Source organism: Botryllus schlosseri, chromosome 5, assembly GCF_051294905.1.
Source record: "Botryllus schlosseri isolate E-star chromosome 5, Bs_hap1, whole genome shotgun sequence".
NCBI classification, from domain to species: domain Eukaryota; kingdom Metazoa; phylum Chordata; class Ascidiacea; order Stolidobranchia; family Styelidae; genus Botryllus; species Botryllus schlosseri.
The window spans coordinates 15,299,467-15,326,765 of record NC_137240.1 but is presented as its reverse complement, the minus strand read 5'-3'; the positions used below and the strand labels follow the sequence as shown (position 1 = coordinate 15,326,765).

Below are 27,299 nucleotides of genomic sequence, written 5' to 3'. Positions count from 1 at the left end.
GAGATGACGAAATTCTTTCCAATGCCGACCGCATTACACTTTGGTTATGTGTTGTTGTCGATTTCCGTCTGAATTATTATGGTTCAGATTGCCTAGCTAGAAAATGACTAAAAAGGTAAACTCTTTCACTAGCGCCCCTTATTGATTCGAAATGACTATTCTCGAGAGAAGTCGTCGTGGACCGCGCAAAATCGTCTCGCGAGCCATAATTTTATTACACCTGAGATAGTTTCCAAAAATACCTGCCGTGGTCTGATAAGTGAGACCACTAACAGCGGAATGCCGCCCTTGATAGCATATAAATTTATCGGTCCAGTGCTCACACTAGTGACGTCACAAGAATGGTTAGTCATTGTAGTGACGGCGGACGAATAGCCACTACATTTGAAAAATATTTTATTTGTGTAATCGAATCTTCGCCATGGAGTCTCAAGTTGTCATTGAAGATGCTACCGATCAAAATGCTGAAGGAATTTCCGTGGTTTCCGCGAGCTTGGGGCCCGAAGGTATTAGAAAATGTCAACTTTTTTTAGCGATTCTTTCTGTCCCTCGACCAACTGCCGGTAATCTTGACAGTAGATTCGATATGGAAAGTGCGGTCGAGATAGTAAAGAATCATGGACACCCACTGAACTTTACTGATTACCGGTGATGCAGTAAAGATTGCAAATGCATCGTAGGCTATTCGGTGATTAGCATGTGGGGGTGATTAGTGAATTCGTGAACAGTGCGGTATTTACTGCGGTTAGCTGTTACCGGTCGCCAACTGACTCAAAGTAGCAAATTTCAATATTGCCAAGCAGGGAGCAGAGTCGCCAGTCGGAGCTGAATTTTGAAATGAGCCGTGAGCCAAAACCAGATTCACAATTTAAAATCATTCGAAAATTGCCTCATAGACATTTGTGCGGCTCCCCAGTCCTCAGACTTGTACAAACTTGTCAGTTACCATAGTTGACGGTCAACTAACTAACGTTTTTTTGAGTAGTTCTACATCTAGTTCTAGTTGCGGATTTTGAAAAGTGAGTAGTTCTATTTCTAGTTCTAGTTGCGGATGTTGAAAAGTAAGTAGCTCTATTTCCAGTACTAGCTGCATATTTTGAAAATTCGATAGTTCATAGAACTTTCACAGTTCTAGTTTCACATTTGAACAAGCCATTTGTGGTACAGGACTTCAAAATAACGCGAAACAATAACTTCATATTGGTAATTTATCCGCTAAAAGCTTTTCGACTGACTCACATCAGTAGCGAACGTCAGTGATCGGGTGAATCAACTTAGAAATGTAAGAACTATTTTGTCTGTATGACGTCATAATAACAAAAACTAACAACTAATTGACAGGAAAGATACGGTAGTAACGGTATAAAACAAACGTTAACGAGTACATATTTGGTTTCACATTTTAAAAAAAATATTAGTTGCCGAACAATTAGAAATCATGTGTCGTCGTTTTGCATGAATCGAGATACCGCTATTCTGATGAATGGTGTTTTTGCAGCCATTACTAGCTCAGAGTCATCACTCATCATTACTACAGTAGGCCTATAGTTAAAACAGTGGAGCAGCTCGCTGGTGGGTTTTTGGGGCCGAAATCTCTCCCATTTCAAACTCAAAACCCCGTTCTCATGAAATCTCGATTCTATGTCTGGTATTTCTGATAAAATAGGAATTAATGTGTTGCCCAGGAGAATGAAATCCAGTTCAGCGTGGTTCTTAACATTTAAAGACTTGGGAACCCCTACGCCAGAGGTGGGCAATTATATTTCTGAGAATGATAAGCAGGAAATACGTTAGTTGACTAAGTCAAAAGTTTGCACTGTATTCCGCGGTGCATAAATTTTTAAATGTCGTTAGTTCTAGTTGCGGTTTTTAAAAAGTGAGTAGTTCTAGTTCTAGTTGCGCTTTTTGAAAATCCAGTCGTTGTACAAGTCTGCCAGTCCTGGCTAACGCTTGTGAGCTACTGGTATATGACCCAGGATAATGCCAGAGATGGACAAAATAATCACAGCTGGTACTCAAGTAGAATATAGAAGTAATGGTAAATTTTTACCTGTAGCAATTTACAAGTAAAAAACTAAGCAGTCTGGGCCTAGTGTTGCCTGGAAATCTGAAAACTGTCAAGTAAAAGTAATCCAAACTATTACTACAAGAAGTAAAAGTACTTTGTTACTGACCATCTCTGGATATTATTACTGCGAAATTGTCGAAGCTAAGAAGCTACTTTTGTTTCAACTACGGGTACTGTTAGAATATTGGAAGCTATTTGCTCTATAAAATTGTTCATGATGTCAAAGTACTTGGTAAAACAACCACAATACTTCATTTGAATTTGAATAGACTGGATGTTCAAGGTAGAAAAACTTTGTAATGACCACCAATGCCTATAATACCGTGGTATATTTTGTTTTAAGATGACAATACAATCGAAAATATTGCCGAAGAAAACGCTGTTGTGCTAAACTTACCGGCTTATGAACCAATCAAAACATCCGATATCGAAACTCGGCCTACAGGTGGGCGTGCTATTTGTCCGTTGAGAAATATTTATGACATCATGCATCTCATTTGGTTGTTGTGAATTGTTCAGAAATACCAGATGTCTACCTTAGGTATTTCATACATTCTTAAGCTCCCTTTAATTGTAAGTAAAATATTACCTCATATGGTCACCCTTTTATATTAGAAAACGCATTTGTAGAAGGGGTATAGACATACCACAAAGGTCGTTATATATCAAGATTTGACAGTCATACCTGAACACTGAACAGTGCTAGCTAACATTCATAAAATTCAATACCCAGGTTGATGTGACTCGACTTCAATCGCAGAAACTTTTGACTCGAGTCATTTTGTTAAACTTCAAAAATGTCTCGACCCAAGTCCATTGTGTATTGACTCGACCTGTACTGAACACATTCCATGGGACTTATTGAAATCGCGTATATCAGGACCGATACTTGAAAAATATATCCAGGCCTCGACTCGAACTTGACCCGTCGGTGAATTGAAAATGGATTGACTGGACTCGAGTCAAACCTATATAAGTCAAATTGACTTGTGACTTGGAACTTTATGAATTTATGAATTGGGGAGATAGTGTAGTTGTGAGCGTCGCCGCCAGCCATGCTGGCGGACCGGGTTCGATTCCCGCCGTCGGAGGTTATTCTGGACTCCTCGTCCCCCTTGTTGCTGTTCTTATGGCGACAAAAAAGCCCGGAGAAAATGACCCGATAAAGAAAAGAGAAGAGCAAGAAATGGCTTCTAAAAGAAAGGTACCTACGAAGAAAGAGTAATATGGAAGAAGACTGTGACATCGGGCACTAGGTCGAGGGCGATGCCAGTTCAATAGACTTCAACTGGCTGGTCGTTTGGCATCCTATCTGTTCATTACATCGCATTGTCTTGTATATCACATTGTATATTGTGTGTGTGTCTTGGGCAGATGAAAATATAATCTTACGATTGATTGATTGATTCTATTTGTAACCCTGTTCAAAACTGTAGTCTTTTTACCTAAGGTTACCAGAACTAGGAGGATTTGAACTCCATTCTCAGGAGGACGCCTAAATGTCCTCCTTTTTGGCAATTCGTCTCCCTTTACAGCTTTTACAACTAGGATAATGGACAGAATCCAGTGGATATCGGCATAAATGATGCTAAATAGCAGGGATGGACGTTCGAACAGGAAATTCGGGGCTCGATCGAAAGTGACGACCTTTTTTATCAAGTCAACTAACCAAATTTTACAGCAATAATAGCGAAATCTGCTGTTTTCAGTTTTGATCGACTAACTTTTCTGATTTGGTAAAAGTATCCTCTTTTCCCGATTTCAAAATATGGTCACCCTATATTACCTAATACGGGGTGAGTTTTTCGTTTTTTTGTACACCTATGAAATTACGTGTGGAATCTGAAAGAACTATTTTTCAACTTTAACAGCTGCTCAATCCGATACTATTCCTGTACGTACGTTTCAAGTTGCCCAGCCTACTGGCAAGAAAGCGGCGCCGAGAAAACTCCTGGAGTCTTTTCATCGCGATAAGCGGGGTCTGTTCATGTTCTTCAGTACTAACACATATTCTTATGAGAGTGTGATGTATTTCTATGTATGGAGTGAGCACCAATTCTGTCTGGTGTGGTAACTGTGCCATGGCAAATAGTGTTGTTAGATTGAGCTAATGATTTGACCTGAAATATTATTTCTGTTGGAAGGTTTCATGAAACGCTACGGAGTCAGAATGGGAACAATAGCTGTCGCTACAACTCTATGCATCGCTGGGTTTGTGGTTTTTGCTATATCATTAACAGGTAAGTCAGCACTGTGCGGTATAGTGTGGTTGATTGCATTTTTACCAAATGTGTACCTAGATTTGTTCATTGACCGACATTCAAACAGTTGTGGATTTCAGTAGGTTTCCGATGCCTTATATTTCAATGTATAAACCTTTTCTAGTAAATTTTTGTTGTGAATCAACTCTTGCATCTGTGCGTGTGCATTTTGAGCTGAAAATATTTGAGTGCAGCGATTCTACTTAGCCCAGGAAGTGTATTAAATATAGGTTTTGTTATGGTATGGGGTGCTAGAAAACAGCATTTTCATATTGCACGTGCTTTAAAAATCCTCGAAGCTGCCTAAGACCGTGCATCAGTTTGCAGTATTCACCATGTAAATCGATAGGCTATAACTGCAAACGTGCCATCCACCAACTTGGCCATTGTATTGTTTGGATATTAAAAACCTGTTCTCTGTGATCTGGTGTAATTGCTGATGTAGAATTCAAAGTAATCTACTAACAATTTGTGATTTTCACTTCGTAGAGTAGGGCCTACCTTGTGCAAGAAGGGAGGGTGTCTCAATAAAAGACTTCTTCGAATTTCTCGCAATATTTATGGTCTTTTGAAATGATGAAGTTATTAAGTAACTTAACTGAGCTGGGGCGATCTACTCAGTTTAAATGGGTAGTAATAAACATTGTTTTATGAGCACACTGAATCAGCATTATCAGTAGGAATAGTTATTTTATTTTTCTATTACCGTTAATACTAGAAAATCTAATTTTAAAGTACATCAGCTAACATCTCGCAGGCCTCCACATTTATTCTCTATTTGAAGGGGGCCCACGTATGGATCATTGCAAGCGTATGCTTAGAGATTTCTCGGAGAACAGGGGACGACAGAGTAAAAATTTCGACCCGGTCGAAGTGAGCGATTGTTTGGGTGAGGACACGTTGCACTACGTAGAAAACTATTTGTGAATTTTTACCAAACGTTCTCATGTTGCAGCCGCCGAGTGTAAATTTGATCACCGCCAATGTCACAATCAATGTCCGTTTGGCTACGTGACTGATGATGCAAGGAGTTGTGCTACAAGTTGTGAGTGCGCGTTACAAGGCCGTTTTCAGGGCGATATATCCTTCAAACCGCAGCAAATTGACATCATGCTCATGGTAAGTCACTCAAAATAACTCATATCTCGTGTTACCGTTTGCCTGTTTTCTGTCGTCAGGAGTTTGGACACAAAGACAGCGAGGAGTTTTCCGTTAGATTGGCTCACTATGATAAGTTATGGAGAAATATGAAAGCAAACCGGAGATACAAAATACCGTACTTGTTGGATCAGACACTTGGTAGGAAATATTTCACGGTTGAATCATCTTAGAGGTCATAATCGCTCTAAAGCAGGCTTTGAGGGGCAAGTTTCAAATCTCGTAGAGGTTGTGGTCCGCAGAGATATAATATCGACACAAAATAGACCATAGTTTTGGCTACCACATTTTTTAAATCATTACTTCTGCACAACGCTGTGCTCTCTAACATGGGCGACGGGCATAGTTAGCGCAAAAGAATTAATATTTTATTAAAGAAATGCAAAAACAACAAAATCTATCATGATCATCAATTTCATTTTATATTCAACTATGAGCTGCGCACGATACCTGCCAATGCTTTTTAGCGGCTAATGAATTGATATTGGGGCTAGCGAGACACGTTACTAGCTGAATGACTACCTTGTCATAAAGCTTGATCTTGTGGGGAAGCTGTAAGCCGTTTTCCAAGCGTCTCGATCTCGGCAGTGTCTGGGCCAGTGAAGGTCAACACAGCATGCCCATTCATATCTGCCGATCCTCCCTCGATGCAAGGCTGTTGCCATCGCCAAAGCCGTGTCAGCTGGTGAGGAATAGTAATGTTGGGCACAGGAAAATAGTTTATTTTGAACAACAGCAACAATATTTTGGAACGGACTAAATTTCAGCATTTCAAAAAGCTTAACTTTGCGTTCTTCCGAAATCTGAAGTCAGAATGCAGACCGCCAAATATGACTTCATGGGCCGCGTTTTGGTGACCTCTGTTCTAAAGGCATATGCATGTATTTTCTGCTTATTGTTTTTTTTTCTAGATCTGTACTCAGACTGTAATCAGTAATCACCCTTATTTGTGAATAGCTTTGTTGTAATTTTAATTATACGACACAAGTTCTTTTTAAAGATATACAAAATATTATGACACTCTATCGGCAATGCTTTTTATTAATAACCTAGTAACCTACGATACCCGCACTTATCGGTTCGATTGCGGTTAATATTTCGATTATAATTTGGGTTCTAGATGTGCAGCAATATCATGCAGTGGACGATATGATCAAAAATATTTCCCAAAGAACTTGCATTGATATGATACCCCGCACCTCCGAAGAAGACTTTGTCTATATTACAAATGCTGGAACTGTGTGCCGGTATGTTTTCAGTCATATTTCCACCTACTTTACATCGCCAGTAGGGTTTGGCACAAGGCTTTGAGGACTCTAGTCTGACTTCGGGTATTTCTTGTAATGATTCGACTAGTTTAGTGAGAGTTGATTTGTTTTGAGTAATTTATGTTATCACCGAAAAATATAGCTTCGATACTTTTTTCCACTGATTGCTTTGAAACCTCGACTGGTTTGATAACTCAGCATTCAACTTATGTAGCAAAAGGCTCCGAGTATTCGAACAATATTTCTATGCAGTAGTGATCAACCTACAGCCTGATCACAAAGCGTGATATGAAATCATTGTGATTAAAAGTAGCATTTTCTTTGTATTAACAACAAAGATCAAATTTGAACATTTCCAGTTCAGACAATTTTTGTCATTTCAATATACCATAAGAATGCCATACACCGCAGATTTCCTCATACGTAATCTCGTGTCAGACAGACAGACATTTATTGTTTTGTCAAACATAAGATCTGACCGCAGGTGGTAGAAGAGATCTAGGAAGATGTCAAAACAACTTGGAGTAGTCTTTGAAATCAGGCACCCACCTGGGTTTGTCCCTAGACGATGTAGAGAGAAGGCACGTACATGTACAGTGGATGAAAAGTTGAAGCAGATGATATGAAAGGCAAGCGACAAAATGATGTGGCATGTAATGGAAGGCGAGATCTATATGTCATGTTGAGGTCCTGTAATCTTTAGGGCTAGACTAGAAAAGTCGGCTTTTATCAAAGTGCGCCAAGCCTGTGCCTACAGAAGGAGTTTGTGTACCATTCAAAAATATTACATTGAGCTTAGGCACTCTCTCCGCCCCAATTATTTGAAATTTCATTCCTGTGTCGTCATATTTTGTGATACGATTGTTGATATGCAATGTTCTTTTCAATTATCTAGTTGCTGACGATTACCCCTGACGAGTGTCAGCCAAAAATATTCGGGTTCATTTCAATACGAATATGCCATTCAATTCTCTGTGGTAAATCGTCATAAGAAATGTGTAAATATTAACTGCTTAGCCCCTGGATCATGGTCACGATAAATGAATATTTGTTTGAAATAATATTTTTTACTTAATATTTTCCAAGATTTATATTGTTATTCGTCATTTTGAGCTAATCACGAAGATATATCTTGCAGTTTCAAAAGTAGCCATCTCTGATTAACTGCTAAAAGTATGCAGACCCTCGACCAAATGTTATTTTAGAAACCTGCTCCCTTGAGTACGTTCCGTACCATTCATTTTCTACTTCTCCTTGAAATAGTTTTGACATATCTTGGAAACCGCTACTTCAACTTGGAATTGAGTAGAAATTTGTGCGCTGTTACTTCAAGCCCAAGTTGAAAATGAATCTTCGTATGGAATTTGTTTAGTCATGATGTTTGAGAACCAAATTCGATAAAGGATGCTTTCGGTCTTAAGTGGGGGCGTAGTTTTTTCTGTTATTCTATTCTATTATTTTAAGTGCATTTTGGAGGTAGAGAACGTCAATATACAATTGAATAGTATATTCATATTGAAATGAACCCGAATGTTTTCGACTGACACTCGTCAGAGGTAATCGTCAGCAACGAGTAGAGAATTGGATAGAACATTGTATATCAACAATCGTATCACAAAATATCCCGATTATCGAGAAGACAGATTTGTGTCGTTGGGAGGGGCCGTTTAAGCTTTCATTTGTGTACCTCGGAGTCGATTGTTATTAAAATACACAAGCCAAGACTATGTCTACAAAAGGAGTTCGTGTATCATTTAAAATAGTACATTGAACGGTCTCGTATTCGAAATTTCATGCTGGTGACGCCATGCTGTGTGATACGATTGTTGCTATTGCAACGATTCATGGTTATTGTTCCTGGGAGTAGAAGTATGCCAACCAAAGTATTATAGGTTTAGCTGGCTGACTAAACCTGGAATCCTGTATCCTGGTGAGATCTTATAACGCAGATATTACACAATACATACGAATATGTTTCAGATGTTGATACCACTAGGTTTAGCAAATGAGTCTAGCTGATTCCCCGAACCAGGGTTTTATACTAGAGGCAAATTACTCTAAGACAGGGGTTCTCAACCTGGGGGGCGCGAGAAATTTTTGTCAATTTTGTTAATGTCTGTATGAATTGTGACTAAACATGTGTTTCACAACCATTCTGAAGATACGATTATTGAAGATTAAACTTAATTCATATTCTGGAAAGCTTGACAAACTCAAACTCCATCAGTCGCGCCCAACGGAGTATAGGCTGACTTCAACTTCATTTGAGCAAATTTTTGATATTCTTTGAAGATTCAGAGAAATTCCTACGTGCAAGTCATTCTTTACTTTATAGCTTTGGCAGTAGCCTAAATCTCTGTGCGCTAGGTAGCTGTTGTAGATAGCTGGCGAACTGCACTGCCTAAGACAGACTTAGATGCAATATAGGTTGCCAGTTTCGCCCTTAATTTGGCTATAAATCAACACAATTTAATTCATTTCCAAAACTGATCAAATTTAGCATGGCAGGACAGAACGACGCCGTGCCCTCTGTAGTCACCACCAGCATCAGGATTAGTCTCAGTGCAACCTACCTTGAAATTAACTTATGTCCTTTTCAATGTTTTTTTGTTATTTTCAAACAAGTTTGGGTAAGTTTGTCAGCAATGTAAAAGACAAAACAACTCTAATGCGGATTCAAAATTGGCGTAAGATATACCTTATGTATACTATTATATCAGAGGTGAGCAGCCTGTACGGCCGCATGCGGCCCTAGAAGGGAATTTGTGCGGCTGTCGACGCCTAATTCCATTAGTATGTGTTGGCAGCCGTAGACATGCAAATTGCAATTACGAATTCACTCCCAAATTTTCGAAAGATTTTATTTAATCTTGAAATTTTCTTCGCGCTCCGCACAATTCAACAAGACTTCATTTTTCGATTTTAATGCAGTAGCGCCCTTCTTAATTGGAGCAGAAATGGGGATCCTCAAGAAATAACAATTCATTCGCGGCTCTGAAAAATTTTCGCGCTGCGCGTGACAATATGCACTCCCAGCAACTATTCATAACATTGCCACTCGCGATTTCGGTGCGTACAATAGGCCGTTGTGAAAAGTAGAATAGTGCTGAGTTCAATGGGAATGGATATGGTCAGGGTCAAGGGGGCGCGAAATTTTCGACCATCGCCAAGGGGGGCGCGTGTCGAAAAAGGTTGAGAACCGCTGCTCTAGGATGTGATAAATTCATGGTTGGATGACTATATCACTGCACTATACAATGTTCTTTTCAAGTCTCTACTAGTTGCTAACGATTACCCCTGACGAGTGTCAGTCGAACATATTCGGCTTCATTTCAATACGAATATACTATACAATTGCATTCTATTGTTATCAAAACAAGCTTCCAGTCGTAATTCACGATAAGGCTCAAGTACTGCAACAATTTGTTACTGAAACACTGATATCGTTGTCACTGGTGATGATCAGGGATGCGGATCATATTTTAGATCATATGTTGGTCGTGTCGGCGGCAAACAGGAAATGCATCTTCCTCTCGGTTGCTATTCGAAAGCCGCATTACAAAAAGAGATGATGCACCTGCTTGGATTTTATCACGAACATAACAGGGAAGACCGTGATGCTTATGTTGATATTCGGATGGACAATATCCGACCAGGTGGGATTTCATTGCTTCTCAAATTTTCAGTGCGCTGCAGCTAATTGTGCTCGCCCTTGACTCATCCCCTGAAGCTTGATTCGGAACAGGCAACGGCCATGAATTCTGTAAATGGCAAACATTTGTTGGATAATTCCGTATCTGCGATAAATTATCGAGACGACAGATTCACGTCTTCAGGAGAGGCTGTTCACACTTTCATTTGTGTGCCTTGGAGTCGACTTTTATCGAAATACGCCAATCAAGTTGTGCGAACAGAAGTAGTTCGTGTGCCTTCTGAAATAGTACATTGAGCTTAAAGGGGCACAGCACTCTAAAAATGATGTTGTCTCAAATTGAAGGGCAAAACGAAATAAAAAGTTTGGCCGCAGCCGTTTTCTTCAGGACGCCGCTGTAACAGAGCTGCAATTTATTGAAATCTCCACAGCAACTTCACGCTCCAGCAGTCATGCAGAGATCGAACTTTATATAGTTGTCAGCCGTTGCTATGAAGGAAATATGTCGTACACGCCCTATGTCCTAAAGAAATAGAATACGCTAGGCCCGATTTTGACGTAAATCTCCTGACTGAAAATCTTCCGTTGAACGCGGTTCTAAACCACCTTGGCGTGTACGACATATTTCTTTCATAACATCGGCTGACAACGATATCAAGTTCAACCTCTGTATGACTGCTGGAGCGTGAAGTTGCTGCGGAAATTTCAATATATTGCAGCCCTACTACGGTGGCGTTCTGAAGAAAATGGCTGCGGCCAAAAATTTTTTTTTGTTTTGCTCTTAAATTTGAGACCACATCATTTTTAGAGTGCAGTGCCCCTTTAAGCAATCACTCCGTCCTGAATATGCAAAATTTTGTGCTGGTAACTTCATATTTGGTGATACGATTGCTGATATACAACGTTCTTTCCAATTCTCTACTAGTTGCTGACGGATACCCCAGCCTAAAATATTCGAGTTTATTTCAATATGGATATATACCATTCAATTATTCGTGTGTGTTTTTATCTTACAATTATCAGTGTTCAATTCAACTTTGCAATGAATGTCTAGTCCGATAATTGTCAGTTAATAAGACTCTGTTTTTGTCATCAGATGGAAGTCAAAATTTCGGCAAGCTAGTCCATGGATACACATATTTAGCAACGGAATACGATCTGAAATCGGTGACGCAATTCGCGAGCCACGTGTATGCCGTCGATTACACAAAGCCTACAATTACCGGGTAATAAAAGTGAGATATGTTGACACGAGAGCCGTATGCATGTTCTCGTGAATGATAGAGTCAACGGTCTCATCATTGATCATGAAAAAGTAGGATTTCATCTATCCGACACGGATTGGCGGGAAATCAACATCAATTACGAATGCGACACTCTGGACAACCCAGACAAAACAGGTTTCGTTTTATTTTGAGTATTGACGATTGTTGACAAACCAACTATTGGGAATTGGATGAATCCAAATCAACATTGCTCGGATTTAAATTGTGAAGTGGTATCTTCATTTAATTTCTTGACATGCTTGATGTGGTCATGTGTAGATGTTGTTGAAGCAGTAGCAATTCGCCTTCATTTGCCTCTGCCCTGATCGTGTCGACAAAGCGCAACAGTGAATAACAAAGAGCAGGGTTGTAATGACTCGAGTCATTTTACGCATTTGAAAAAAATGACTCGACTCGAGTCAGTTTGTGTATTCACTCGACTTGTACTCAAGTCATTTTGCCCGGATTGAACTCAAACCTGACCATTGAACACAATGACTTGGACTCGGACCCGGGTCACAACACCATGACTCGGATTCGACCCTCTACTCACTGACTTGGACTTGACTCGGTCGTTAATTGAAAATGACTCGACTTGACTTAAGTCAAAACTGCAAAAGTGAGAATGACTTGTGACTTGCCAAAGAAATAGATTGACTGGAATTGTCCCTTTCGTGAAAATCTTTAGCGACAGCTTAAAAACAGAAAGTGTTTTTGATACTTTCAACTTTAATTTGAGACTACATCTTATTTAGAGCGCAGTGCCCCCTTATTAATTCAAAATAAAATCATTACAACTCATTGTACAGGCGAGTTATGAATTGGTGGCACCTTGAACAATCATGACTTTCTACTCTACCTCTGTTTAGGTGAATGGAGTTCATGGCGAAAATGGAGTGTTTGTAGCGAGACCTGTGGGGCTGGACGGCAGATACGTTATCGTGATTGCGTTCATGCGTCAACAAACGAAAAGTTGACTCGGGGGTAATTGAATCCCTAGTTAGTCAGTAGCAAAGTAGCACCATTTTCAGGTCTACCCATTAAAGTCATTATACTTCAATTATGACTTGTGCTGCGATTTTGGATTTGGTTGTAGCTCCATTGCATCTTTGGGATAGTTCTAGAAGTTGAATCATTGTAATCTGCATTGTAGAAGTATTAGCCAGTGTTGGGACGAGTCGTATCACGACTTGGCTTGGGTCATGTTTTTGAATGACTTGACTTGACCTCGACATATCATAAATATGGAATTACTTTTGACTTCATCAACTATTCTACTTCACAAAGGCATTTGTTGAATACTAATCCATTTATTTACTGGATTTCATTTTAGGTTATAGTTTTATATGGTTACTTCCATCAGCAATGATGAACAGCATCGGCATGAAATTGACTCAAAATCGGAAATTCGGGATGACTTAGTTGACTTGAAAATTTTCGAAATTACTTGATCCCAACACTGGTATTAGCCCTTTCAAATTGCGCCCACTATTCCTGTGACTACTGCAATAGCGGTCATGACTTTCAGTGTGAAATTCTTTTTAGTTGTAATCATAGGATATAAATAGTATCTAGTTGAATATTCATATTGAAATAACCCAAATATTTTCGGCTGACATTCTTGAGGTTCAATGTTCGTTTCAATTCTCTGCCAGTTGCTGATGATGAACCCTGTCGAGTGTTAGCCGAAAATATTTGCATTTATTTCCATAGGGTTATATTATTTAACTGTGCATTGAAGTTTTTTACTTCCAAAAGTTACTTCAAATATTTATTATCAATGAATTTCGTCATACATATAGGAACTACCGTAATTTTCCATGTATAATGCGCAAAATTTTCACGATTTTTTGCCCTTAAATCGGGGGGTGCGTATTATACATGGGAACAACACGCTTGAAAAAATTTCCCTCGATAAAAAACTTGAAATCACACCTATCTTCATTCTTCATGTTTGTTACCAATCGCGCATCACTTTCAGCCATCGCGCGTAGTACTTAGTGGGAAGTGTGTATCCAATTAACGAGAGTCGTGTGCAAAAGCACGCGATCTCCTGCTGAGTTGGTTTGCCGTTTGTACGCGAGCGAAATTAGGTCACTAATAGACACTCGTGCGTGGCGTGGCGATTCTCGCCAATTCATCGCGTCAACGACAGGCCCGAACAATCGCATACGCAATTTATACATACACAAGAGGCCATGTGCGCAAGATATAATCGCTTGCGTAATCAGTCGCATCTCCAACAGACCTGTTGCGCATGACATAGGCATAACCGTTAGCCTAGGCGCAATCGCATCTATAGGCATCGTGCGCAAGATGTCGGTTCGTTGGCCTAAACTAACTCGCCGCCGGCCTCGCAGGCTTTGGCCGCTATCTACTATCGTTTAAAGACAATCCCGCTAATTGTATAATGATTAGCGATTGTTGTGTAATGATTGTTCACGAGTGACATCGCAAAACAGAATGACATCGTATACGAAATCGGAACTATTCATGTACTGAAATGCAGGGTGCGTACTATTCATGGGTACAGGCTTTTTCCCAGAATTTACATGCTATTTTAGGGGTGCGTATTATACATGGGGGCGTACTATACTTGGAAAATTACGGTAGTCTATTCCTATATTTTCCTGGCCATGTAGCCCTGTGCTACGATATCTATTCACAGATGTGGAGGTCGTGCGGTGGAGTATAATTCCTGTCAAATCAAAGAATGTCCTTCGCTTGACGGGATTTGGTCTCCGTGGAGTATGTGGTCGAATTGTTCCAGCACATGCGGAACCGCCATCAAACAAAAGTAAACCGTTACGGAATTGTATATATCGGAGTTTATTTCATATTGTAGAAATGATAGTGGCATTAATGGCATAGGCACGATGATTTCAAGGGAACAAAATAGATTGACCTGTCGCCCTCATCATTTAGCGTGTTTACGATTTATCAATTACATTGATATACCGTACATAATCTAGCGGTTTCTGGCCGGAATGATAATTTGGTTATTTACATTTTCGTAGGTGTGGATTAGGTCGTAATGAAATTTCCTGGAGCTCTATATATATATATGAAATTGTAGACCTTTCTGATAGATCCTTTCTGAAACTAGCAATCCGTCGCCACTTGCATAAGCGCCTATGCTTTCCCTCGTTGAAAACAAGGCATATCGGCTAAGGCGGTTTCTTTCACAATAAAGCAGTCATGCTTTGGACGTTTTTGTGAAGCAGCAGTTGTTTGTACATCATGTATTTCGTACCTCAACATACCCTAAACAATCCTAAGTCATTATCAGTCAATCTACATACAATGCGGTATCAGAATCGCCGCCGGTAGCAGACTCCTTCATCACCTCATCATCAAGCTGCTGCTGTCGTGGTCATTGAAGCATAGCCGATTAGCCAATCAAGAGCCGTGGTTTCGTGATTACTAGGCTTCTCGCCGTTCTATGGTCGGTGGCACGCCCATTCTTCGGCAGCTACTTTCAAACGCTTTGCACGAAATCTTAACGGCCTTCCTGTAAGTTTCTTTTAGGTCCAGTGTCGTTTTTTATCAATAATCTATAGAATAAGACATTACAACGGAGGATTTGTAAGATTTTTGAAATTTTGGACAACCCTAATGGTCATTGACACCTGGCCAATTTTCTTCATTTTTATTCTGTAGCTTCTAGGGAGGGAGATAGCATAGTGGTGACAAGGAATTCTGGAGTCGACCCATGTCGTACTCGAACCCGCAACCCATCGGTGTTGCAGCTGTGGATTATACCACTACGCTATCCCGCCACACTGATGTATCTAAATAATGTTAGCATTTGATTCTCAGACAATACCTTCAACAATCTCAGAGAGAGAGAGAGGGGGGGATAATATATTTTAAGATAGCATAGAAATACATGAATGAAATAATGTGTCGCTTAAATAATAAAATTCAGGTACCGAATCTGCACCCCTGAAAATAGCTGCACCGGATACCCGTATGAATACGCCTCTTGCGATTTGCCTGCCTGCAACTCAAGTGGAGGTAGGTGCGGTAGCCATGTGTACGCCTTTGTTTAATTAACGTTGGATCCTGTTAGATGGGACGACGGGAAGTTTAGGAACTTGGACTCTGTGGGGTAACTGGTCGCGTTGCGCAGGCGATTGCCAACAAGCAACACAGTTTCGCCTTCGCTCGTGTGAATTGGCAAGTGTATTTTTATTTTCTTGATAAAATGCTGGGTTCAGTGTTGGGATCGGGTCACAAGTCTTTTCGGGCAACTGCATACGTCCACTCAAGAATAATATCACGTCATTTAAAACATTTCACGCAAATTTCCAAAGTGAATTGAGTCAGCAGAGTCATTTTAAAAAATTTCGGCTTCCAATAAATTTCTCGTCACCAAATATCTTCAGTTTGTGGCGTTTGGTTTAATATGCATAAATACACATATACACGTATTTTAACTAAGCTATAAGCAATGTTTCCTCAAATTTTTCGCGAGTCTGCGTGCACTCACCAACTCACTGTGTGATCCCTTGGTCAACAGTGCGTAACAACTAATAAAAGGTCATCTCTTCGGATTTTTTGTGCGCAGCTTAAATTTTCAGTGCGCAGAGACCAGGATTGTGATGACTCGAGTCACGATTTTCTGATGACTCGACTTGACTCGAGTCATTTTCTCAAAAATACGGAAATGACTCGACTCAGCTCGAGTTAGTCTGTGTATTGACTCGAACCAAGTCATCTGACTCTAGACACAGACGGCCAAGACCCATATTTTGTTGTAATTTCGAAGAATAGTAAAGTAACCACCCTATTGGGATTTCGTATATTGGTACTAGTACTAGAAAATGCGACCAGAAACTGCTATAAGTGAGGAAAATTAGTACATTATAAATGCGAATCATTCAATATCACCAAACAGAGTTATAAAAAGCGAATTTAACAAGATTTTAACTGGAAACTGAGAAGTCAACACATTGTCTTGGACTCGGACTCGAGTCATAATACCATGACTCGGACTCGACCCTCTGCTCGATGACTTGGACTCAGACTTGACTTGGTGGTGAGTTGAAAATGACTCGACTTGACTCGAGTCAAAACTATAAAACTGAGATTGACTTGTGATTCGGAGCCTTGTGACTTGGTTAAAACACTGGCAGAGACCGAGTCAGCACTGCGCAATTGCGCAGATGCCCAGCTTAGGGGAACATTGGCTATAAGTAGGTAAAGTTCTTGATACGTCTAAATTTGTCAAAAAGAAAGAAAAAATATTCAGTTTTTAGGTCAACATTTTTGGTTTTTCAGTTGACAAAAATAATCACCCAAATTATTACAGAACAACGCACGAGTCAAGCCAACAAGCTGCGTTTTAATTCCCGGCCTTCCACTGGTGGACACGACGGGCCGGTTGCAGTTGAAATATTGCGTGCCCGACGATTGCTCAGAAAGCCGAGCCCTACAACCCGTGACAGCCGCGTCCCCCATACTTGCTCGGTTTGGTGGTGCGAAGCCGTTTGACCCGTGGGAACAATGGAGCCAGTGCACCAAAACGTGTGAAGGGGGTACTAGGAGAAGGTGATGAATCTCGTAGTGAAGAAGGCCGCGTTTTGCAGTCGTTGCCAGTCAGTCGTTTATTGAAATTTGTTTTGGTTTAAAACGCCGCGAGATTGCGATATAATGAAAAGATAGGAGCCTGTCAATTCGCATTTTGGGTGAGGGTATTCCTGTAGACCTGGATAAATTTTTGCCGGTTCTGTGTGTTCAACGGAACGACTGTCAAGTTGCTCGAGTCTTCCAGTGATATCTAGAGCGATTTTTTCTTCCTTAAAAAGGGAAGATTTTGACCTAAAAAATCAACCTAATTTTCACAAAATTTTGACCTCATGTATACAAATTATATGTTTTCGCGTGTCGCCGGCCGGCAACGTGCAATTTCAATTCACAAATCACCTCTCAAATTTTTGAGTGATTTTAATTCAATTTAAAAATTTTCGGAGCGCCATGAACCCCATTATCTAAAGTACCATATATGGCTCGCGAGCCGTAGGTTACCAACCCCATCTCTATGCCAACGGCTCTTAACTACGGGTCTATGGACCCCTTGGGAGTACGAAGCACCAAAGTAGGTGTACGAAGTGCAGTGTGGAATTATACGCCATTTAGGGACCAAAACTATTTCAAAATCAATGGGCCGTATGCACCAACATTGAACACGTTCAAGTCTGATCGTCTGTTCGCTCGAACATAACTCAAACGAAACATCAGTTCAAAATATCTCGCGATGCATCATCAATATTTAAACGCCGTTCAGACGAACTGATGATCATTGAGACGAGCTAGCGTTCAGTAAATAGATGCTTAATTTGCACCCTGAAAAGCTACTCAAGGCCGACCGAATAGTAAACAAAACAAGTTTTATGTGGAACTCAGCGGTCGCTAGCGCGATGTCCATTTCAATGATGAGCAGCTGAGCACATTCACAAAACTCCGGCTATATTTCTGTAACCATTTTCGAATCAAATACCATTGCTAGCTTTGCCATCATGCTTTTAAAGCTCCAAAATTTAGTCATGGCTTTACTGGCGATGCCCTGCCAGGAGGTAAATTGAAGGACAGGGCTAAAATTTACAATATCCTGGCTTATCAATATATATTTGCCACCACACTGTCTGTAAAAATCGAGGGCCAATGGCGCTTTTCACCCACTGTCCTCACCCCGCACAACTTGTTCTGTGTGTTCACAGTGCGGAATATCACCTTCGTTGTTTTACCCACATTCGAATCTAACCCGAACGGAATGAGTGTCCTGTGCTCCCTTAACTCCTTGGGAGTACCTTACTGTCACCTCGAGAATCATCAGTGCTCCCCTAATCAATTGCGCAAAACTTGCCGAGATTCCATCATTACTGTGTTCTCTCAATAGCCCGACAATCCAATCCAACTACCCTATCTGCACAGCATATATTCAACATTCTCAACTGATAAACTAACACAAATCGACAGACTTATTTCATTGTTCATGATCATGTTGTATACTTGAACAGTTTGTGAAAAGAACTGAAATCCTTCAATTTGCATTTTTGTCAAGTAAATAGGAATCTCTAGGGTCTGGTCTTCATCATCACACAATAAATTATCATGATAGCCAAACACATGAAATGAAAATAGTCTACAAATACAAACTCATCCAAGTAAAAACCTTTTCATTCAATCATGAGTACTGCACAGTGTGCAGACCTAACATTTTCTGCTAGACATGATAAAATACCATGCTATACATACCGAATTCTTTCAAGCATCATTGTAAGCACCTTGCTAGAGATAAAAAATTATTTGTTATGGAATATGTGAGATTTGTACATCACTTATCATAGTGCCAACCGAGGCATTTTTCAGAGTCGATCTAATCATTCACTATATTTCGATTGGTGGTATATTCATATTTTTGGCGAATTGACTCAAGCATCAAACTTGGGAATTGTAGAAATTGAGATGAATGTGGTCCATGTTGATGTAGGCAACATTCCCCACAACATGGTACAATTCCAAATCGGCCATATTTGCGCATTTCCATGACTGGTTTCTTGATTTCACGGTCCTACCACTCGAGTGTTCTTGTAGTCATTGACTTTTTGGGGAATTTGACACAGACAGCAAACTTTGTAATGATATTCAGCCCAAATCTCTAGCAATTGACGTTCGACCCAGAGCAGTTTGTCACCTCTTTGAGCAGTAAATCAATATCAGAATGAATGACCTTCAGTTGCATGTTGATGATATTGTAGAAATCGAGATGAATGTGGTCCATGTTGATGTAGGCTACCTTCCCCCAACATGATTCAATTCCAAAGCAGTCATATTATGCACATTTCCATGACTGGTTTCTTGATTTCTCGGTCCTATCACTAAAGTATTCTTGCAGTCATTGACTTTTTGGGGAATTTGACTCAGACAGATAACTTTGTAATGATATTCAGCCAAAATCTCTAGTGATTGACATACGACCCAGGATAGTTAGTCCCCTCTTCTTTGCGAAGTACATCAAAATCGGAATCGATAACCTTCAGGTTCATGGTGATTCTTTTGTATATGTATATTGTATATGTGTCTTCTTCCAACATAACATTATTGCATATTATGCACATTTTTGAGGATGGTCTCTTGGCCGACATCACTTGATAATGCCGGTTCTTATTGACTGTGACCTAATCCGAGAATCTCCAGATTAGTGAAACGCTTTATCGTTGTTAGGACGTGTACATATTTCACTCATGTAACCTAAAACCTGTAAAATTACTATAATATAGAGATTTGCAAGACATGCGGCTCCAAAACCAACCTATCTACAGCCGACCGCGAGCGCAAATCACAGGACCACGATTCCTGACGTCTAGTACAAATCCATACAACTTCTGCTCCCACAACTCAATCGACAACCTACATCAGTGGGTCGCGACCCAAACATAGGTCGCGAAGGGTATAATTTTGGGTCGCGACGGTACCAGAGCGGTCCTTTAATATGTATGTAATATTATTTGAGGTCATTGCAACAACAAAATATGTTCGCTTTTCGCGCGATTTACTGTAGTTGGTTTGAGCATATCAGAGGTCACTGAGTTTGCTACCACGGCCAATAAGCGAGACACGCGGAGAAGTCGCCACCACAACATGACTTGATCATGAAAATGTGCCGACCTTTGTATTAAACAAATTGGTTTGAATTCATGATAAGATTTTTTCAACATTGGTTTCTCTGGAAAACACCGTCGGAGACCTGGGACGCTTTAGTGTAGAGTTGTACAACGAGCGGTTGCCGGTTTATGAGGCCAAAACCCGTCCACACTTGGACACATGAATATATGGCGTTGGGCCAACATACGGCTGGGCAAAGTGCGGTGCCAAAAAGTTCGGTGGCGATAATTGACCGTCGCTGGGTGGCCAAACCCTTCGTTATTGATATAATTGGTCGGCACCCAAATGCATTCATTTTGGTGTGTGTTGCTTGGGTCGCGAGATACCACTAAAAGTCAGATTTGGGTCACGGTCTAAAAAGTATTAGAACCACTGACCTACATCATTAGCAAGCAAATCAACTTTCAGTTTTGTCTTGGGTCCATTTTACTAAATTCCGTACTCATATTCATACTAAACTTGAAACAGGCCTACATAAAAGAGGATTCAGCAATTCATGACATGCCGTGACATTGGCAGCCGGCAGCTACGTGCTTTCAATTTCGCCGATATGGAATCGGTATCTCGTGCACATCAAAGATTCTACTAATACACACAGGTGTGACGCTGAAAGCTGTCTTGGTTCACCAAATATATTACGCTAAACGTACCGGGATTCATACCCGGTCAGGCGGTCATTTGCTATGAGGACAATCTACTGTAATATCGGCTGTACTGGCATAGCTGCAATGATGGTGAAATATATCAAACTTTATAGGGAAAGCGCCTCATCAATTGCACCCCGCAGGGTACTTCAAAAACTGTACAGTGTACACTGTATACAGTCGTCAGACTTGGTCATAATTTTCATTTATTTTTGACCCGAAGGTCTTTCATTCAAACCTACAAGGCGCAAGACAAGAATATCGCATCTTCAGTACCGGTACCTTAAGGCTGTCATATGGATTTCCTGGTCCACCACTATACTCGCTAATACCGGTATACCGATCAACTAACAGTAAACTGTAAGCCATTCGGCCTCACATTGGTGAGACTGCGTTCGGAAACATCTAAATCTATTCCTACAGCTTAGAAAGTCTGCTAATTTACGGAAAGATAGCAAATAGTGCACCTACGTCTTCAACATGAACCAATTTACAGTCAACCAGTCGCGAGAAACAGGAGACCACAATCAGAGACAACCAAGCCAAAGCACTGAATTACAGTTTAAACAACCTCCCACAGTTGTTAACTTTTCGATCAAATTCGGCCGAGTGAACGCTAGATCATTGACGTTTCGGTGTTGGTGCTTTGGAAATATCTCCTGAACCCCTGTTTGAGGTCCAGTTTGGGTTCAAAACATGTTGGTGCATACGGCCCAATATTATTGAATATTATTGGGCAATTTTTTCGACACGAAAATCTGCGTCGAGCGATTTGATTACAAAAGAATTGTTGCTTACAATCTGGGTACCATATCCTCCGACAAAATAATTGTAGGCTAAAAATAGAACATCAGTTTCAGAAATGACTCTAGCCTTCATTGCAATGATGAGAGAGGCCATTGAGTTGCTTCAGTCCAGGGATTTTAAACCTGCTCTTGCGGGACTATCAGACACCGGCATTTTGGTGCCGGCCGTAAATTCCGCCCCAGAACACAATTATGTGTGTTTTGTTCAGATATCGCCTCTGCCCTGGTGGTTTTTGTTACGGAACGCACGTGGAATTCGGAAAATGTAACGAGTTCGTGTGTACGAGGAGCTCCAATCTGTTTAAGAATAACCGAGCCCGCGTGGCACACAGCTGCATATACGGTATGGCGTATATGGGGCGGTTGAACGACGATAACATTCCTGACGTGCTGTGCATGTACCCGGATGGCTACATGTAAGTAAACGGGGCCTCAAATTGAAGTTGAAGGCGTAAAAAAATATTTTGCCAGCAGCCATTTTCCTCAGAAAGCCATCATATTCGAAAGGCTGAAAGATTTGAAAAAAAATCTAGCTATCACCGTGTCATTAAAGTCATACGTTAGCGCTTCTTAACCCTTTGCAAAATTCTTTACGGACATTCTTTCGAGGTTGTAATGACTCGAGTCACGATTTTTTGGTGACTCGACTTGATCTACATTATTGATATTTCGGCTATCAGTCCTGATACTTGGAAAATAGAGCCAGAAACTGTTAAGACTGAGAAACTTACTGTATTATGAGCGAGATGGTGAAATGGTTAATTGGTTATGCGTCCGGCTTCTCCAGCGGGTAGGTCGTGGGTTCGATCCCCGGCCGGGTCATACCAAAGACTCGAAAATTGGTATCCGCAGCTATCCTGCTAGGCGCTCAGCAATCACGGATAGCATGGAGGAGAAAAAAAAACGGGGGCGCAGACTAGATGACCTCATGGGGCCGTATCGCAACTCCGTCGTCAAAGCATCTCGATGGTGCAGGCGAAAAAGAATATCATCTCTTTCTCTCTCACTCTATTATGAATGTGAGCCATTCTATATCAATGGAACGGAGTTGGAAAAAGTGGGTGGAACCGGATTGAACTGTAAATTAAACGGTGGACATAATGACTTGGACTCGGATTCGACCATCTACCAGCTGTCTTGGACTCGGTGATTAATTGAAACTGACTCGACTCGAGTCAATACTATAAGAATTACAATGACTGTCGATACCATGCAGGAACTGTGTCTTACGAACCACAACAGTTTAGTCGACGCGACGTGGTCTAGCAGGGAATATGAGATAGCTGTCACTTGTCAGCCAATATTTAATAGTGATGCCGAAAGTGTCGCGTGCCAGATATTTTACAAAGGGTCATGAAGCGATAGCGCATTACCTCCGCACCATAGAGATAAGCTGGAGTGGAAAGTAAGTCAAACTTTTATCTGCAGTTTGAATACGGTGACTTTCTGAAGAAAATAGTGGCAGCCGAAAAATTTTCACACTTCTATCAATAATCTGATGTGGTTTAATTGCAAAGATACATCTTGCGATACAACTTGCCACCTGCAACTAACCGCTAGTATGCGATCCCTCGATCAAATCTACTTTTTGAAACTAATCGAGTACTTTTCAGACCTTACTCTTGAAGTAGTATTGGCATGTCATGGAAATTGCTACAACTGGTAATGAAGTTTAAATTTATGGTATTGCTCCTTCTACTAGGGTAGCAACCAAGGCTTTTGGGCAGGCATGAATGTTTAATTGCTCCAGCTCCGGAGCTCTCTCCTGTCATAAATTAGCTCTAGCTATAGAGAATTCATCCAATAGTATTAGAATAGCATCATTTGAAATACATCGCAGCCGGAGATATTCTTTAAACAACTGGCTGGCCCCAGCTCTGCTCTATTTGAATATGAAATAGAGCTCTGGCTCGAGCGTCGGTGATAATTCATGGCAGAACTGACTATTAATCCCGGGTTGTATCTAAGTCACAAGGTTCCGAGTCGCAAGTCACTCTCACTTTTCTAGTTTTGACTCGAGTCATTTTCAATTCACCACCGAATCCCAGTCAGCTAGTAGAGGGTTGTTTTGACTCGAGTCGAAGTCATTATGTTCACTGTTCAGTTTTCAGTTCAATCCGGTTCAACCCTTCCTCTATCTTAACAGTTTCTGGCCCTATTTTCCTAGTATCAGGACTGATGGATGGAAATACCAGTGATGAGTACAAGCCGAATCGATACAAAAATTGTACACATTTGAAAAATTGACGTCAGAAAATCGCGACTCGAGTAGAGTCATGTCTCGAGTCATTTTTACAACGCTGCTTTAATCACCTCTGATTTTACCCCCAATAAAAAAAAAACTTTGCAACGCAGACGCTGTGACGTCAGTCACATTGTCCGAAGTATTGGTTTTCATCGAGACCGCACCACGACGATGTTGACAGTAGCTTTGATCCCAGACAGTTTGTATTGTAATTTAAGATAAATGTGTTACTCGATTCTGCGAAAATCTCGGCTGATTTTACACCTTATTTAATTCGACTTACAAGTTAGTAATCAAAGTTTATTAAATTATGTACATTATTATTAGTAGTACGATTTGTAATTGGATGTTAAATAAGGTGTGAAAGCTACCAAGATCCTAATTCCACATACTTCTGGTCAACGAAGTAATCAATTTTAATTCAGAGAAGTATTTTTGGTGCGGGAGGATAGCAATAACATCGGGATAAATAACTACCCGGATCACCAAGGACAAACCGGAAACTGTAACTTTGTGAGAGGTTCTGGAGTCTCTCAGATCTTTGTGAGGGACGTCACGATGGACGGACTTGACGACCTGATATGCCGTAATCCGTTCACAAAGTATGTGTGAATTCTACCATGAAACTCGTAATTTGCTATCATGCAAATCTGAGAACTTCTCCCGAGATATTCGATTTCGCCCAAGCCTGATTGAAACTTTGTGTTGTCGAAGGAACGTGGAGATCAATGTCAACAGAGGCGACGGTACCTTTGGTAGGGATATCAGTTGGAAGAGCCCGAAGGAGTCTTGTAACTTGGTAGCTGTCGAAGACGTTAACGGAGACAACAAGCCGGATCTCGTGTGCATAGAGAGCAGTGCAAAGGGTGAAGGGATGTACGCTTATTTAAATGTCCGTTGAAATTGTAGGTCCTATGATTTGTTTACCTTATTGTAAGTTATAGGTAGAGGTAGCGTTGCATCACATGCTGAAAGGATATTACTGATAATAGTGACCCTACTCAGATGAGCATAGGTGATATTTGTCAATGTTTATTGATTACATAGTTTCGTTTTCGGAAACATCAGGTCTGTAGTTTTTGCTAAATGCTGTCAAGGAAAATTTTAGCTAGAACTAATCTGATAAGAAATGGTGTGTAGTAAGTCACTCTACAATTAAATTTTAAATTCTCATTATATTAAATGTAAGTATTTTTCCTGTTCGCTGAGATTTTATTCAATGTTCTTGTGTAAACACGGTCTGTCGGTTATTTGCAATCGCGATTGGTCGTTAAAATGTCTTGATGTGTGAGTGGCGTTGAAGGAATATTGCGGGGGTGTTGCCTGACTACGCGTACAGCAATACAGTGTCTTGGCTAGTAACTCACAGTCGCGAAGCGGTACGATGAAATATGTCTCATTTGTTCATTTGGAGCAACTTGTGAAGACAATAAGAAGATTATGTACGGTGAACAAAGTAATGGGGTCATCCAATTACCGTGGGGGGCGGGGGTGGCGATCTCGAAGGGGGTCCAAAATTATTTCGTGAATTAGCATAAATTATTCAGTATTTTTTCGAAATTTAGCTCCGATTTACTGTTGCCATATCAATTTATTGTTCGGTACTCTTCCCCCAAGAAAAAATACGCATGAGTTATAGAAATGGCCATTTCGCGTCGACCATGACCTCGCCATCACGAACCAAGAATTATAAAGTTTTAGTCCATATAACATGCGTCTCAAAGAAGTGTGCCAGAACGACTGGCAGCGAGAAAACCTTGGCCGAACAGGACTGCCCTTATGCTGACCGAACACTTTGATATACATACATATATGTTTAATGGTCCATAGGCGCCTAAATGGCTGGCGCCGAATGTTCCTGTCCTGGCAATCTGAACCAAAAACACATGCAAACCCGCATGCAGGGAAAAGTTACTTGCCCGTGCAGAAATACCAATTTGAAATCGTGTGCGTATTTTAGTTTAGTACGTTTGGGGGATTTCAATGTCTTTTGTCATAGCAGACAGGAGGTCGCGAAATTACATGTCTCTTTGCAACCAGGGCTGTGGAGTCGGTAAATTTTACCACCGACTTCGGCTCCGACTCCACACATTTTCAATATACCGACTCCGACTGCAGAGTCCTTAAACTCCAGCATTATTACCAATTTACTTCGAAAATTCTATGCCACATTGTCGGTTGAATGACTATCATAAAACCATTAAACATATGCAAACACATGAATAACGGTGGCATGCTAAATTGTTTCATTGTGGAACAGCTCGAATTATGCAATTAACATGAAAGAAAGATTTGCTAAATATCCTTCTTTTTTCAAGTTTTTATAACATGGACTCTCTAATATCCTGAAATGTATGAATCATTCAAATATGGCAGATACCCAATCCTGTATACTAAAAATGTAGATAAAAAATCCGGGATGCTCTTATTCTTCCACGGCATTTAAGTAACAGATTAAGTTTCTTATCTGAGATGCATTGTACCTTTTCTTCAAATGCTTGAAAATATGGTTGGCGGTACTAAACTTGAGTATTACTTTCACAACTACATTCATTGCTTAAAAGAATTTTTTAACCCGAAGACTTTTCGTGTGCCCCTTATCGAGAGCTAACGGCACAATAATAAGCAGTGTTGCCACTCTAGTTTCCCGGAAAAACACAAGATTATGTCGTGAAAAAACACTAGATTGGCGAAAAATACACTAGATTAGTAAATTGCAGGAAAAATTTGCCCTTGCCAAGTAATCATGATGACCAAGGTCAGGGCCGTAACTGCACTTCGTCAGGCCCCCCCCAAAACGTTGGTCGTGGGCCCCCCATAGGGTGATAAACCTAACGAAGGGCGAAGCCCCCCAGACCCCCCTCAGGCTGTACGCTGTTTACCGCTGCTTATCATCTATATGGGGGGGGGGGGGGCGTTTAGTGAGTCAGTTTTTATCACCTAAATGCGCGAAGCGCGAGAAATTTCTATAATTCATGACTGAATCGGGCAATATGATCGGGAATTGCATATATATTTTTATCCTTTCTCTGCTCACGTAATCAGATTTACCGGTAGAGCTGCGTGAGGTGTGTTTGAAAGAGTAAGACCCCTCAATAATAATTAAACATCTCCGGGTGTATTGTATACCCGTTGGCAGGAACGAAACAGCACTTCGTCAGGCCCCAAAAAACTGGAGTCTTGAGCTCCCATAGGGTGATAAACCGACCCGCCATCACGTTGTTCACTTTTGCCACGAAATTATGGATGTACTGCTTAGTAA

General features: G+C 40.7%; 3 protein-coding genes across 4 annotated transcripts in view; 2 read left to right on the top strand and 1 right to left on the bottom strand.

Moving 5' to 3' along the window:
* The window catches only part of LOC145439178 (kinesin-like protein KIF2A), a 280,717-nt gene that overhangs the window by 132,138 nt on the left and 121,280 nt on the right, over positions 1-27,299 (bottom strand). The gene's annotated exons all lie outside the window — the stretch shown is intronic.
* LOC145439174 (zinc metalloproteinase nas-13-like) lies at positions 348-15,924 on the top strand. 2 transcript variants are annotated; one of them, XM_080316665.1, is made up of 15 exons: positions 348-506; positions 2,412-2,513; positions 3,940-4,047; positions 4,213-4,308; positions 5,114-5,218; positions 5,285-5,448; positions 5,508-5,628; positions 6,608-6,734; positions 10,242-10,411; positions 11,504-11,633; positions 11,692-11,807; positions 12,542-12,656; positions 14,341-14,469; positions 15,601-15,683; positions 15,745-15,924. In XM_080316665.1, the coding sequence occupies exons 1-15, from the start codon at positions 422-424 to the stop codon at positions 15,873-15,875; spliced, it is 1,782 nt and encodes a 593-aa protein (XP_080172791.1). In that variant the 5' UTR covers positions 348-421; the 3' UTR covers positions 15,876-15,924. The 2 variants fall into 2 exon arrangements, with proteins under 2 accessions (XP_080172791.1, XP_080172790.1); XM_080316664.1 differs by having other exon boundaries at positions 15,601-15,689; positions 15,745-15,921.
* Positions 16,958-25,300, top strand: LOC145439173 (uncharacterized). The gene is made up of 4 exons (XM_080316663.1): positions 16,958-17,225; positions 22,002-22,208; positions 24,463-24,639; positions 24,752-25,300. Exons 2-4 carry the CDS (start codon positions 22,138-22,140, stop codon positions 24,936-24,938), a joined length of 435 nt encoding a protein of 144 aa, XP_080172789.1. The 5' UTR covers positions 16,958-17,225; positions 22,002-22,137; the 3' UTR covers positions 24,939-25,300.

What these genes read in the sequence shown, in the direction of transcription:
- LOC145439174 (XM_080316664.1), top strand. Translation starts at nt 422, where the DNA reads ATGGAGTCTCAAGTTGTCATTGAAGATGCTACCGATCAAAATGCTGAA. An exon ending in TTTTCATCGCGATAAGCGGG is followed by an intron (nt 4,048 to 4,212) that starts GTCTGTTCATGT and finishes TTCTGTTGGAAG; the next exon opens with GTTTCATGAAACGCTACGGA. An exon ending in ACAAAGCCTACAATTACCGG is followed by an intron (nt 11,634 to 11,691) that starts GTAATAAAAGTG and finishes CGTGAATGATAG; the next exon opens with AGTCAACGGTCTCATCATTG.
- LOC145439173 (XM_080316663.1), top strand. Translation starts at nt 22,138, where the DNA reads ATGGCGTATATGGGGCGGTTGAACGACGATAACATTCCTGACGTGCTG. An exon ending in ATGTACCCGGATGGCTACAT is followed by an intron (nt 22,209 to 24,462) that starts GTAAGTAAACGG and finishes ATTTTAATTCAG; the next exon opens with AGAAGTATTTTTGGTGCGGG. An exon ending in TGCCGTAATCCGTTCACAAA is followed by an intron (nt 24,640 to 24,751) that starts GTATGTGTGAAT and finishes GTGTTGTCGAAG; the next exon opens with GAACGTGGAGATCAATGTCA.